At 62.7% G+C, this 13,352-nt stretch overlaps 1 protein-coding gene across 5 annotated transcripts in view; it reads right to left on the reverse strand.

The window, feature by feature from the left end:
- CTDP1 (CTD phosphatase subunit 1) overlaps positions 1-13,352 on the reverse strand; it is a 49,645-nt gene that overhangs the window by 18,864 nt on the left and 17,429 nt on the right. For all 5 annotated transcript variants that reach the window (XR_014303008.1, XM_082699947.1, XM_082699948.1 and 2 more), the window contains exons 6-10: positions 12,187-12,277; positions 10,214-10,380; positions 8,402-9,373; positions 6,669-6,810; positions 5,896-6,099 (exon numbers count right to left, since the gene is read on the reverse strand). Coding sequence is in view for 4 of the 5 variants with exons in the window: in XM_082699947.1 (XP_082556073.1) it covers positions 5,896-6,099; positions 6,669-6,810; positions 8,402-9,373; positions 10,214-10,380; positions 12,187-12,277 (1,576 nt within the window). In the remaining variant the exon portion in view is untranslated. The remainder of the gene's footprint in view (positions 1-5,895; positions 6,100-6,668; positions 6,811-8,401; positions 9,374-10,213; positions 10,381-12,186; positions 12,278-13,352) is intronic.

The raw sequence follows: 13,352 nt of genomic DNA on the forward strand, positions 1-13,352 counted from the left end.
TTAGGATCTAGGACCCCAGAGAGAGTTCAGACTTGAGAGCAAATGTGTCCTTCACGGAAAGAACGAATCCACAGAACCTGATTCACCGAAATGAACCACTTCTGCTTCGCCCGGCTCGGTGAAGATGAGGAAAAGCTACAGAGAAGAAACACCTTCCAGCCACACCGTCCGTGGACGAGCGGTACCTGGTGCACAGCAGGACGCACCCTCCGCAGTCCCGTGACCGCCCCGTGGGCAAACAGGAGAAGACAAGATGCCTCACGGAGCAGGACGTGGGGGCCTGCGTGCCCGTCAGTGGGACCAACAAGAACGCAGTCGACCCCAAACACGGTGGGGTGTGGGGAGGGGACTGTGCTGCTTCTGGAGGGAGTGAGAGAAGGTGCTGCCCCTCCGGAGGGAAACCGTGCGCACGCTTGGCACACAGTGCGGCAGGCACGGCCCCGGGCTTCGGTCCCGCGGAACCGGACACAGACACAAAGGCTAGGAGTAGCCCTCCAAGGGGGTCCCTCCTCCCGGGGGACCCCTTGGCTGTCGGGGAGAGAATGAGGGAGTACACATGAGTAGTGTGGCAACGGTGACTGGCCCGGGGCCGAGGGGGGCCACAGACGTGCGAGAGCCTGTGTGTTTGGCACTGCTAGGTCGACCGGAGGACTGGGGGGCGGGTTAGCGGTCTCAAGGTTATGGAGGCGCGGGAGGGGGGCCGGCGGCGGCGAGACTGGGCTGCGGGTGTGCGCGGGCTGCAGGTGTGCGCGGGCTGCGGGTGTGCGTGGGCTGCGGGTGTGCGCGGCTGCAGGTGTGCGTGGGCTGCGGGTGTGCGCGGCTGTGGGTGTGCGCGGGCTGCGGGTGTGCGCGGCTGCGGGTGTGCGCGGGCTGCGGGTGTGCGTGGGCTGTGGGTGTGCGCGGCTGCGGATGTGCGCGGCTGCAGCAGGGACAGGGCACCCGGGCTCGCTCTCTTTGTACCCTTGCCTGTGGGTCCACAGCGACCTCAAAACAAAACTTTCCTTTTACAAGATTCTACTTATTTATTTGACAGACAGAGATCACAAGTAGGCAGAGAGGCAGACAGAGAGAGGGGGAAGCAGGTTCCCTGCTGAGCAGAGAGCCCGATGCGGGGCTCGATCCCAGGACCCTGGGATCATGACCTGAGCCGAAGGCAGAGGCTTAACCCACTGAGCCCCCCAGGCACCCTCAAAACAAAACGTTTTAACAAAAAACCCCACAAACGTTCATAACTAAGAGCACAGCATCACGATGGGTTAAAAAAAGAGAAATTCAGAATTCTGGACGCCATCCTTGCAGGGGAGTAAGTCCAGACGGACCGCGTGGTGAGCCCTGGCTGCTCAGACCCCGGCCCACCCCCAGTCCAGGGCGCTCACCTTCCCCTGCAGGCACATCCTGGGGTCCTTGCCAGGGGAGGCCCCTCGACCCAGCCTCGGGAGGGGAGGACGGAGCCTGGCATCATGCCAGCAACAACAGGGACGCCCCAAGGAGCTCTGACCTCGAGGCTCCAGGTGAGCCAGCAGCCTAGAGCCCAAACCATCGAGGCAAGGCAGACACTCACAGTTCCCCAGGCCTCGGTCAGACAAGCGCACAGAGCAGCGTCCTTGCCCACAGGCCCAAGCGCCATGTCACAGTGGGGTCTGCACAGGATGGGGCTCAGCCACCCGTCCTGGGGCTCTCCTTCCCACAGCCCTCGACACACAGCAACAGGGCAGCCTCGGGCAGGAGGGGCACCAAAGCCTCGATGGGGGGCTGGTGCAGGCTCGTAGCCCATGATTCCAGGGACCTGCCTGTGTACATTGGCACCTGTGAGGGCAGACAGAGCAAACAGAGGTGCCCTGGGTCGCTGTGCGTGGACAGGGGGACTAAGGACACAGGCGTGTGTGGGCACGGTGTGAGATCAAACGGACAGGGAGCTCTAGCTCCATGCGGAAAGGACGCCCTTCCTCTCTGCCGCAGCCCTGAGCCGCGTGGGCAGGCTCACCTGCGAGAGTGCGACCCGAGCCCTACCTGGGCCTCTGGCCTCTGGGCCTGGACGGCTGCCACCCCTCCCGCGGCAGCGTGGCACTGCGTTCGCCAGTTTTACAACGCAGAGTGCTCTGTATGCTAGGAAGGAGAGAGACGCGGGCCGCCCCCCGCACGCGCACACGACTCGCATGCCCTCCCCCACGGGCAGATGCGGGGCGGCGGTGACCCGTGACTCGTGTGGTGCAATCACCCTCCCGAGGTCCAGAGAGAGGAGAATCGCGTCGGGCGGCCTGCAGCAACTAACACTGTGCACTTTCCTCTGGGAAGACGAGCCCGCGGGTTTGTCCTCCTGTGCCGTCCCACTCGCGGGCCGCGGGTCCCGCACAGCTCGCACGGGGCGCTGGCGGCTGTGGGACCACTGCGGCCCTGCGGTAGGAGGCAGCGCTCGGCCGCAGCGGGGTCCAGCTGGCCGTCCGTACGCGCTTCCGGCTGACACCTGATCACGTCTCCTCCCGCAGCGGCCGTCCTGGCCGACCGCAGCTTACTCTGAGCCCGCAGCCCCAGCCGTGTCTGAACTCCAGCTCTAACCGCTCCAGACGCTGTTCTGCGCCCAAGGATTAACTCAGAAGTTCATGATCTAATTCCCGGCAGCGTGAAAGGCAGAGTCTAAAACCCAGAAACCGCTCACGTGAGCATCGGTACAGCCCTGATGCCGTGACGGCTCTGGGGACACCAGGGCACTGAAGGCTCACGCTGGTGCCAGGAGTGGGGTCCGCACTGCAGACGCACACCCTGTCCGGTCCGGCACACATTCCCGGATGCGGAGCGCACGCCCCACGCAAGACCACCCACAGAGAGAAGCCCGACACGGCGTCCCCACGGCGGTGCAGCGCCTCCTCCACGAGGGAGCTCTGGATGCTTGTGACAGAAGCCCCCCTGCGTGCCCTGCCCCGTGCGACTGTCGTAAACTGCGACACGGCTTCGCGCTCAGCGCTGGTGTCTGGGTCCAAGTGGGTGAGGTGCAGGGCTGGGCGTCCGCTCGGCTGGATGAAGAGACACGAAGGGAAGGCTGTCACAGCGGGAGACGCTCTCACCTCTGCGGCTGAGCCACGGGTCCCGGTGCCAGCGGAGTCCCCTGCGGACCCTCCCCCCTCCCACAGCCTGTGCTCCTCCTCAGTCTGACCTGGGAATGCCATCATCTGCCCAGGGTACCCTCGCTCCTCTTCACTGCGCCACCACCCGGCCGAGCCCAGCGGTCGGGAGCCACACCCAGGCTGTGGCACTGCCACGTGGAAGGACAAGAAATGGGGCGACCCCGGGGATGCTCCCCCTCCACCGCATAAACACCTGTGAACAAAGGCCGTGAAGTGGGGGAGAAAGGCACTGCAGCCTCCCACTCCCCCAGAGACGGCAGCACAGGGTCCAGATGGCCACCTGCCTGCCCACGACTGACCCTCTTCTTGGCACCCCCCAGTGTCCCGCACAAGCAAACCAACGGCGTCAGCACCAGCTTCCTACAAGCGTCCCGGCAGCGTGCCCACATGCACGAGGGCTTTGCACGCGGGCCCCTGGCATCAGGGTCGCAGAGCCTACGCCCAGGAAACCACTGAGGGAGCCGAGCGTGCCTGTGCTCAGGAGACAACCAGCTCCTCCAGAGGGGAGACGCGTGAGCACCCGCTTCTGCCCGGCTCGGCACCTGGCCTCCCTCGCCCTGCCCTGTGCTGACTGCGGCCTCGAGGGCTTTCTCAAGTTCTGGTGGCCGCGGCTATGGCCACGGGGAAGCAGCTGTCCTCACGCACCTGCCAGCGCCCAGCCCGCTGGGACCGTCTTCCCTCGGGTCTCCCTGCTCTGCCTTTCTCCCCCCAGCTCACAGCGGGCCAGGAGAGCCGGACCCTGCCCGCGGCCCCAGTATGCGCCCAGTGTCCACCCAGCACACAGTGCCGCCTCATGGTGTCAGCCGCTGTCCGCGACCCGTGTGGGATCGGACGCCTCGTCTTTCTTACTCACACGATCCTGTGACCCATGAGCTCACTGAGCCCGCTGTACGTGCGGCAAATAAGGCAAGCTGCTCTCCTGCTGCTACCGTGTGTGAACACTCGCATTCAAGGTGCACGCCGGACCTGTCACCTGAACATGTGTGTCAGCTCAGGCTGCTGGACGCTTTGGAGGACCTTAACCGTATACCCTGAACATCAGTTATCGGTACCCGTGGTTAACGGCACAGGATACATACACTCTCACTGCACGTACAAAAGCTGCACTTTCACAACCCTGCAAGCGAGAGCCCTGACCATGACGGCCGATTCTGTTTCCTGTTACCCAGCTTGGGTCACAAGTTACAGGATCTGAGGATTTGTTTCTCCCTGGTGCAGTGCCGCCTGCAGACGTTAAGGCCCTATGCTGACCCGCCCCGGCTCCTTCCGGTTCTTCTCCGCGGCATCCAGCGTGCGCGGATTCTGAGGACTGTCCTCCGGTTAACTGTAGGTTGCGACTTCACAGTTCCGGAACAGGCTTTTGTTTTCCGCATCAGCTACAAGTCTCTGCTGACCTTCTCCACCGTCCACCTGTTTTGCCCGTCCGACTTCATCAAGCACAACACTGTTACTTGAAAAGATCTGTCCCCTTCTATGGGACTCTCCCAAGTACCAGCGTGCTGACCGCTTCAACCCCGAGCTTGGTCCCCAGAGCCCAGAGGCCTGGCTTCACTCCACACAGACTGAGCCGTGTGCCTCCCACCCACAGCTTCTCCGGCGATTCTTACTTGGCAGGACAAAAGACCGATAAAAGGCCCGCCACGCGTCACAGCCACGCTCCAGCAGCACATTTCCCAGAGGAGGGCTGGTCGAGGGGGCGCAGAACCATCCACATGCTCAGGCCCCGGCAGTCAGCACTGAGCCCAGCACCCGTGAGCGGAACGCCGCCTACTGCCCCACCCGGCTCTCCCCTGCTGGGAGCATCTACTCACACCTGCCTCTACCTGGACCACATCTCAGGGACTGCCCCGGCCACAGAAAGCCCCGAGAGCTCCGGAGCCACGTGGTCCTCCCGCTGCCAGGCTGGCCTCCCACTGGGGCCAGAGCCCCTCTGACGGCCTCCGACAGGCACTGAGTCAGTGGCGCCTCCTGAGTTAACGGAATCTGCATTCCACCCCAGACCTGTGCCCACACAGCCTGGTCCAACACCTCGCTCCTGACAGCGAGCAGATTGGCCTGTCCCTCCAGGCCCCTGGGGCAGCGCCCTGCCCCCCACACGTTCCCTCCAAACGCAGGAAGCTCAAAACCAGGCTGAGCGCAGCATCTCAGGAAACATGTCAGCAGTAAAAGTGACCATTCGCAGTGTATGGGACGAGGCAGTGCACACAGAGCGTGTCCGGAGCATCTGCGCGGTGTCAGAGCTCCGAGGGGAGAAGGCAGAACTGGCCGAGCCAGGCCTCTCTCCCTCACGTCTCTGCTCACAAGCAGCTGCCACAACCGCCTCCTCAGTCTCATCTGGGCCAGAAAGTGCGATGGGCACCAGGGGACCCCAGAGCTGGCTCCCACTCTGGCCCTGCCACCCCTGCCCGCCGCCTCCCACCTCCAGAAGGGACGGACCAGGGGCCACTGGCGCGGAGGGTCTCCTGCGGGGGGATGAGGGCCGACAACAGGGTGCAGGTCAGGTCTGCAGCTGGAAGAGCTTCTCAGGCAAACCACAAAGCGAACGCGCGAGTGTGGGGCTAGACCCCGGCCTGAAACGTTCCAGGGTCGGGGACCAGGACGGAACAGAACCTGCACGAGGCCCAGTGCCTCCGTAGGGAAGCCCACCCCAGCTCAGGGTACGGCAGAGCCCCAAGTCCACGTTCCGCCAGCACCGGCGGGTCAGCGCTCAGCAAGTGTGGCAGGCCGGACACCTGGGCACCCCGCCGCGGCGCGGCCGCGCAGACTCATGTACCTGAAGGAGGAGTGCTCCGCGTGCACTGCCAGGGAGCCAGGGGGCCCGGGGCCCGCAGCACCTTTCCGGATGAGCTTGCCCGTGTTGGCGTCATAGATGCGAACGTCCGGCCCAGCCTGGGCCCGGGGATGGACAGGCGTTGGGTGGAACAAGGCAGCCGGTGGTGCGCCCTGCCGGTCCGGAAAGGCCGCTGGGCCATCCTCCCTGTGCGGACAGAGCGAGGGCTGTGAACACGCGCCGGCACGGCCGCCAGCCTGGCCGCAGCTGCAGGCCTGTCCAGACAAGGACGAGCGGAGTGCGTGCCCCGTGCCTAGCCCGGAGCCTCACACAAACTGCAATCACCGCCCCTTTGATGCCAGGTTCAGGGCTTCACCCCTGACCACAACAGCCGAAGTCGGACAGAGAACAGGACGCGTGTTCTCAAGCCGTCTTCAACAGACAGACCGTCACCCCACAGGCCCACAAAACCACTAGACCCATCAGGCTCCCACCCGCCCCTCGCTCTGGTCACTGTCACCCTGGCCACCGGTCCTCCGTGGGGCCTCCGTCATTCACGACGCTGCCCCCGGGCCAGGAAGGAAGCGCAGGCAAGTCGGTCCTCCCTGCCAGCATCACCCGGCGGGCAGGGGACAACCGGGCTTTCGGGAGGTGGCGGTGTGGGAGTCTGAGCTCTATAGGGTCGGGCCCTGCTGGTCCCGGAGACGCAGCACGCGTCCGCTGGCAGCACCCCGCGCTCGGGGGAGAGTGGGCAGCAGGCGCGGGCTGGCGCTCACCTCTGCACTCGGCCGTAGTCCTCCCTGAGCGGGAAGAGCTGCTCCTCCACCCTGTCCCAGCGCTCCAAGCAGCTCCACAGCCAGTCGGGGTTGACCACGTGCAGCTGCCCGCACTCCTGGGCCTGGCGCACCTTCTCCGTGCCTGCGGGGAAACCAGCTCTGTCAGTCCAGCCTGGGCTGCAGGCGCCTGGTGGCCTCCAATCACTCGGACTCTGAACCCTGCCCGGCACCATCTCTGTGTCTGAAACCTGGGACTTCACTCCAACCACCGCTGCCCGCCCCCCAAAACAGGGACCCACTGTGGGGTCTCACAGGACCCACGGGCAGTGGAGGGATGTGACGGACCGACGGACCCCAGCAGAGCAGCCAGCAGGCACCCGTCTGTTTCGGTGGGGAGTGTCCCACTGGTCCAAGGCCTGCCTCCGACTGCCAGAGATCTCTTCCCCCAGACCACGGGCGGGGCCTCGGCAGAGGCTGGGCCTCCCTGCTGTGGGCTCCAAGCCCCACCCAGCCCCTCTGCCAAGGTCACCTCGGTACCGCGCCCAGTGCCCCCTGCTGAAGGACAGCGGCCGGTGGCCAGGGTGAAAGCTGACCAAGCGGAGGATGGCGATGCGGTGTGGGTGCGTCCCTGCCACACACGCGTCTGTGTCCTTGGAAAGGCTCTTCAACAGTTGGTGAGGACACCTGTCCCACCCGCCGCAGGCGGACCGCCCTGTGCTGTGCCCAGGGCGCAGAGGCCAGGCCGGCTACCAGCACTGTCAGCCATCAAGCGTCCCCAAGCGAACAAGCCGGGACACTGAGATTGGGGAGGGTGAGGGGTGGACACCCAGGCAAGGGGGAGCCACAGGCAGAGAATGAGCCCCACGCCTCCTCCCCCGCGCCCCTGGGCTCACTGCCCATGTGCGATGCCTGAGGGAGACAACAAGCCTGCTCCCACCTCCCGGTTAAGATCTTCCCACGTCTCGCACCAGGACGGGCCACCCAAGAGCCTGTAGCTCAGTCCTGGCGGGCGAGTGGGCCCCACGAGGAGGCTGTGACCTCGGAGGGCCGGCTGGGCAGGTGCAGGCGTGGGAGGAGCAGTGCCTGAGCAGCTGGGGGCGGTCTTGGTTCAGAAAACACTGCACCATCACGGGTGAGGATTGGTTATTTTAGCAGCCCCGTGTGTTTCTTCTTAATTTGCCCGTCGCCGAAGGGTTGTTTCCTGGACTGAAATCCCGGGAGCGTAAGGGGGACGTTGCTACAGTGACTTTCCCAACCTCATCCCTTAGAACGAAGTGGTTCCAGCCGGAACCTCTGTGCTGGCTCTTCTCAGGGCTTCGCTGCCCACTCCCCACCGAACCGTGTGTGCTGACGCCAAGGTACTTGGGCTCCATCATGAACTCCCCATCCCCCTCCTCTGCCCGACCCACATGTGCCCCCCCACAGCAGGCAGAGGAGCCCGACGGGCGGCGGCTGGGAAACACGGAGTGCTGCGCCCATACCTGGAGTGCACACACCCGCCCCCCACCCAGGCAGGGACACAAACAGCCCATGCCACCAACACGCAGCCAGCAGCAGACACGTAAGAGGCAAGGATTCAGGACGAGGCTTCTGACAGCTCCGCACAGACACACAACCGTGCCCTTCTGGAGTGGCCAGTGCGGACAGACCCCCGCCCGGGAACACCACGGGGGTCTTCCGTGTCCGCCCCGCCCCCGCAGGATGGCGGGAGGGGGCCGGCCTGGCGCACCTACCTGCCCTCGCCGCAATCAAGTGGGTGGCCCTGTTGGGGCTGCTGGGGTCCAGCGCCAGCTGCGTGAGGACCTTGGCTCCGAGGGCCGTGGCGTGGTAGTGCTCCCGCGTCTTCTCCACCGGGAAGTTGGTCGGGTGCAGCCCGCTGAATATGATGACGACGTCCGCCAGCACCCGGCTCTTGAGCTCCGGCACAATCTTCCGTATGTCGGGGGCCTCGGGGCTGTCCCCGAGGAGGTGCCGGTCGTACCTGGCGTAGTAGTCAGAGTGCACTCGGGCGAGGATGTCCTCCAGGTGGACCAGGTGGTCGTCACCGTCCCCGTCGTCCTCGTCCTCGTCCTCCTCCTCCACGCTCTGGTCCAGGGACTCGCCCGCGGTGACCCCGGACTGCTCGCTGTTCTGTGACTCCGTCTCGGCCTCCTTCCGGTCGGCAGAGCCGCCGCCCAGCCCGCAGAGGCCGTCCCGCTCACCCTCCTCCTGCACGTCGGGGTGCAGGCCCGGGGCTGGCTCTCCGCATGGCCTCTCCCCTCCTGGGCCGGGCGGGCCGCCCCGCTGCACCACCTTGCCCGCACCGTGCGCTCCCTGAGGCCTCTCCAGGCTCCTCTTCTCCCCACTTTCACCATCAGACAATGACTGGGCGTCTGACTCGCTGTCACTGGAAAGGTCAAAGTCCAGGTCACCGCCTGCTGTGCCCTGAGCAGCCCGCTTTTCCAGCAATGTCCGATCAGGTTGCGGAGCACACACTGGGGGCCCCTTGCCATCAGTCAAGGGGCCACGGGCAATGGGTCGGCTGCCTCTCTCCTCCTCCTGCCCAGGCAGGGGCCAGTCCCCTCGAGCAGAAGCACTCCCGTTGAGTTCCCTCGTGGGCTTCCCAAGGCCATTACTCTGCTCAACCCCAGAGCCTGGCCGGCCCTCGGTCTCCCTGACAGACAGAGCTTGTTCTGGAACATCGGCCCCTCTTGGAGATGGATTTACTACAGGTGTGCACAAAAGAAAAGGTGACTGTTAGTCAGCATCCAGTGTGAAAGTAATGGCACCCCCCCAGCCCCTGTCCCCGTGTTGGCTCTGACCATGCTCTAGACCTGGGCTCAGCAAACTCCAGCTGTCAGGTTTCTGGCCACAGGTGGTCACTCTGCCTTGGTTTTACAACGGTCAGAAATGGAGAGGACACGCTAGGCTTCCCCGCTGTGGATGGACGGCCCGCGGGCAGCTTCCCAGCCCTGCTGTGGCTGCACGCCGCAGCGTATCTCCCCTCAGGCCCTACAGCACCCAGCCTGGGCCTCCAGCTCTTAAGTCATTACCGCAGTCCCCGCAAGCCTCCAAGAGCCTGAAGACCATCAGACATACTTCACACAGCCACTTCCAGTCCCCTCAGACAGACTCTGGCTTCACGCTTGCCAGACAGGTTGAGCTGGGGGGCTCCCTGCAGGCTCCGGGCCCAGGCCCAGCGCCCACCACCAGCAGCTGGAGCTGCTTCGCCCCACAGCTCGCTCTTTCCAAGGATCGCAACGGCCCAACTCCCGCCATCCCGCCTTTTAAGAGAACCTGGGATGACAGGCGGATTCAGACACAACGAGCTACGCTAACTCTTCAGTCTTCGTCCAACTGGAAAAACGTTTAGGTTAATGCTATTCAAAAACAAAACAAAAAAAGAAAACCAAAAACCAAAGTGGAAAGCAAACATCCTGGTTTTCACTCTTCTAACTAAGCACCAGCCCGTAAGGACAGAAATAGGAGGAAACAGAAACAACGCAGCCGCAGCAGCGGCGGGAAGCCTATGCCAACCGCTCCTCCGCCGCCCGGAAGGTCCTCACCTTTCCGTCTTGCCTGGGACTCCCGAGACCCAGAGGGGGCGTTGATGTCCCCTATGCCCTGGAAGTAGACGTATTTCTTCACGGTGATCAGATTGGGGGCAAACTTCCAGACATCTTCTCGGTCATCAATAATGCAAACCATGGAGTCTCCACAGGGAAAGAGATTTCTAGAAGTAAAAACCAGAACTAGCACACTTCACGACAACAGTGACGAATCAATTAAAAGTCACGATGGTCTTCGACAGGTAGCGAGCAGATCGCAGATTTATCGGAAACGGATGGAAACTATGCTGAAGGCCTTTTGCTCAGCTCGTGTTGAAACTCTCCAAGTTTCCAGACAAAGGAGCGTTAACACGATCGCGCTTTCTCCACGGCGCTGCCCCTGATGGGGCTGCAGCCAGAGCTTAGCGTCTGGGGACCATGTCCCGTCCGGGGAAGCGGACACACAAACACCCCATCCCAGTACGTTTACAGACGCAGGAGACGAGCCTGTGGGCGGCCTGCAGGCGCCCGCTCTACGGCGAGGGGCTTTCCTGGTGAAGGCAGGAGGGCAGCCCTCTGTAAGAAACAGTGGGTTCTTGCAGCACAGGACCCACGTGGTCTCTGCTCAAGTCCAGAAAAGCTACTAGAACGTACAGGGTCGGCAGGCATGCTAGCAAGGGTCAGCCGTCTGACAGATGTAGGCACACACTGCTACCCTCACATGGTCTCATGAAACTCTCTATCCGTGATTCCGGGATTCAGACAGCTCGCAGCATTCAGAATTCAACGCGGACTTTGTCTCGGAGCTGGGCGCAAACCCCAAGGCCCGCCTGCCACTGCTCCATTCTGTACCTGCCAATGGCGGAGACTACCCGAGAAAACACGTTCACGTATCCAGGAGTAACAGTATCTCCCGAGCCTGCTCCCCTCAAGTAAAACAGAAAGCAGCTACAATAATTTACACAGCCCACGCTCTCTGGCACACTGAACTCCAGATGAGAGAGAGAAGAGCTGGCGCTGTACCTACACGCGCCACAGGCTGGCCACCCACGCCCGCTGGGGAGCACGCTGCTGCCCTCTGGCGCTGTGCCCGTGGGGAGCTTCCCTGACGCCATGACTGACAACACCCCTCACGTTCCTTTGTCTTCGTCCACGTGCTCGGATGCTAACTAGGTCGGTTTCTGAAGCAGAGACTTTCAGATTCTCCTCCTGGTTCCTGCGGCTCTGAATAGGTCCCTGCGCGTGTCGACACCCTAAATCTGAAACACGCAACGTGCGGGAGGATGGTCCACTCCGGCGGAAGGCCCGAGGCCAGTGTCAGTGCCCAAACATCGCCGGGACACACACGCACGGGAACGCGTTACAGCGAACACCGTGCTGGATGGGAGGGAGAGAGAGTGGGCATTCGGGGGGGGGGGGGGGTTTACTACCATTCTGGGTAGAAATGGGGAAATTCCTTGGACAGAGTGAACATGTGTAAGAGCCTCTGGACGGGGGAGGCGCGCCCACTGTGAAAGCACAGAGGGCAGGACTCACAAGGCACTTGGTGACTAAGGGAACGGAACCAGGAGCAGATAGGGCTGTGACTTTGGATCTGGGAACAAACTAAGAGGAGCAGCAGCAGCTCCTCGGGAAACACAACTGTGAGACACCAACACCCGCTCCTTTCCCGCTGTCCTGCACCTGCGGGAGCTCTTGGCCCCTCTGCTTGCCACCTCCCGTTCCCCGCTGCTCCAGCCCTGCTCTCACTCCCCCTCCCCAGACCCTCAACCTGTGGGGCTCTGGCCACATGCCCTGGGAGCCCGCCAGGGAGCCCAGCACAGCCTGGACACTGGGGGAGCTGGGGGAGGAAGGAGCCCAGCTAGAGGACAGCAGGGTTCTGGCGCCGTGCGAAGCGGGAGCAGGGCCGAGAAGCACAGAACTGCGGCCACACGCGCTGTCCGCTGGACACTGGGCAGGAAGCCGCCTCGCGAACACAACGAAGTACGTACCTGAGGTTCCCCGTTTTAGAAAATGGGTCAATACATTCGTCCCTCGATAATATTCGATGAGAAAAAAGCTTCTTCTCGGGGTCTAAAAAGCCTTTGAAAAGAAGAAAAAACCAAGGTCAGACATGTGACAGGCTGATGTCCCTCTCTGTGCGCGGTGAAGCCCCTTCTGCTCACGACACTGGGACACTAAGCGTCCCATACTGGCACCAAACGCTCTAGTCTCTCTTGGTAGGACCATGATTCACTTACGGTTCCTCTTAACATCTTTAAGGGCTTCTGTTCACTAACCATTTGCTGAATTTAACATGACCTGGAATTTGGCTGAGCTCAGGACCTAAGGACTAAACAAAGCTTCACATCACTCCCCGGGGGCGTGGTGTCTGTGGGGACAATAAACGCGTGAGTACGTCATTTCTACCCACCACGCTGCACGTATACGAGGGGCTGGGCCCCAAAATTCCGGTTCTGCCACTGTGGGCAGCTTCCCTGTGCCTTGGGCTGTTTGCAAAGCAAGGCAGGGAACGAGGCGCCCAGCAGCCTGTCCTGCTCACCCCAACAAGCCGACCGTATTCCCTGCACATCGGGAGACCCTGTCAGCGCCGTGACGGCAGACGCGGCAGCCCACGTACGCAGCCCGCTGCTGACGGCCAGCATGCTGAGCAGGCTGGCCTCCCGTCCACCTCCCAGCAGGACCCCGAGACCACACATCTGACTCACGCCTTGTCGGAGAGAAGGTGCCCCATGCTCTGGTGTCTGCACACGCGAGGCCAGCCACATAGCAGGGGAGGGCGGCCACCTTCGGCTGCTAACACCTGTGGGGTCCCCAAGCCAGCAGCACTTACCACAGAGACTGCTCGCGCCCACAGGAAATGTTACAAACACGCATTCTTACTCATTAAAGAACACACACATTCTGTGTGGACACCGATGCCACTCGGGGGCTGGTCTCTACGATCCAATCCACGAAAAGCACCCCACCTCTTACTCGCTGTAACAAAAATGGATCTATCCTAATCATACTGAAAACATACACCCTGCGAAAATGGTAACTTTCCCAACTGAAACCTGACAGGAGGAGGAAGCTACAAAAGCCGTGGGGGTTACACACCAGGGCAGAACCTCCAGCCTCCTCCGTCCACGGTCAAACCCACCGATTCCAAACTCAA

This window comes from Mustela nivalis, assembly GCF_964662115.1.
Source record: "Mustela nivalis genome assembly, chromosome: 14".
Taxonomy (NCBI): Eukaryota; Metazoa; Chordata; class Mammalia; order Carnivora; family Mustelidae; genus Mustela; species Mustela nivalis.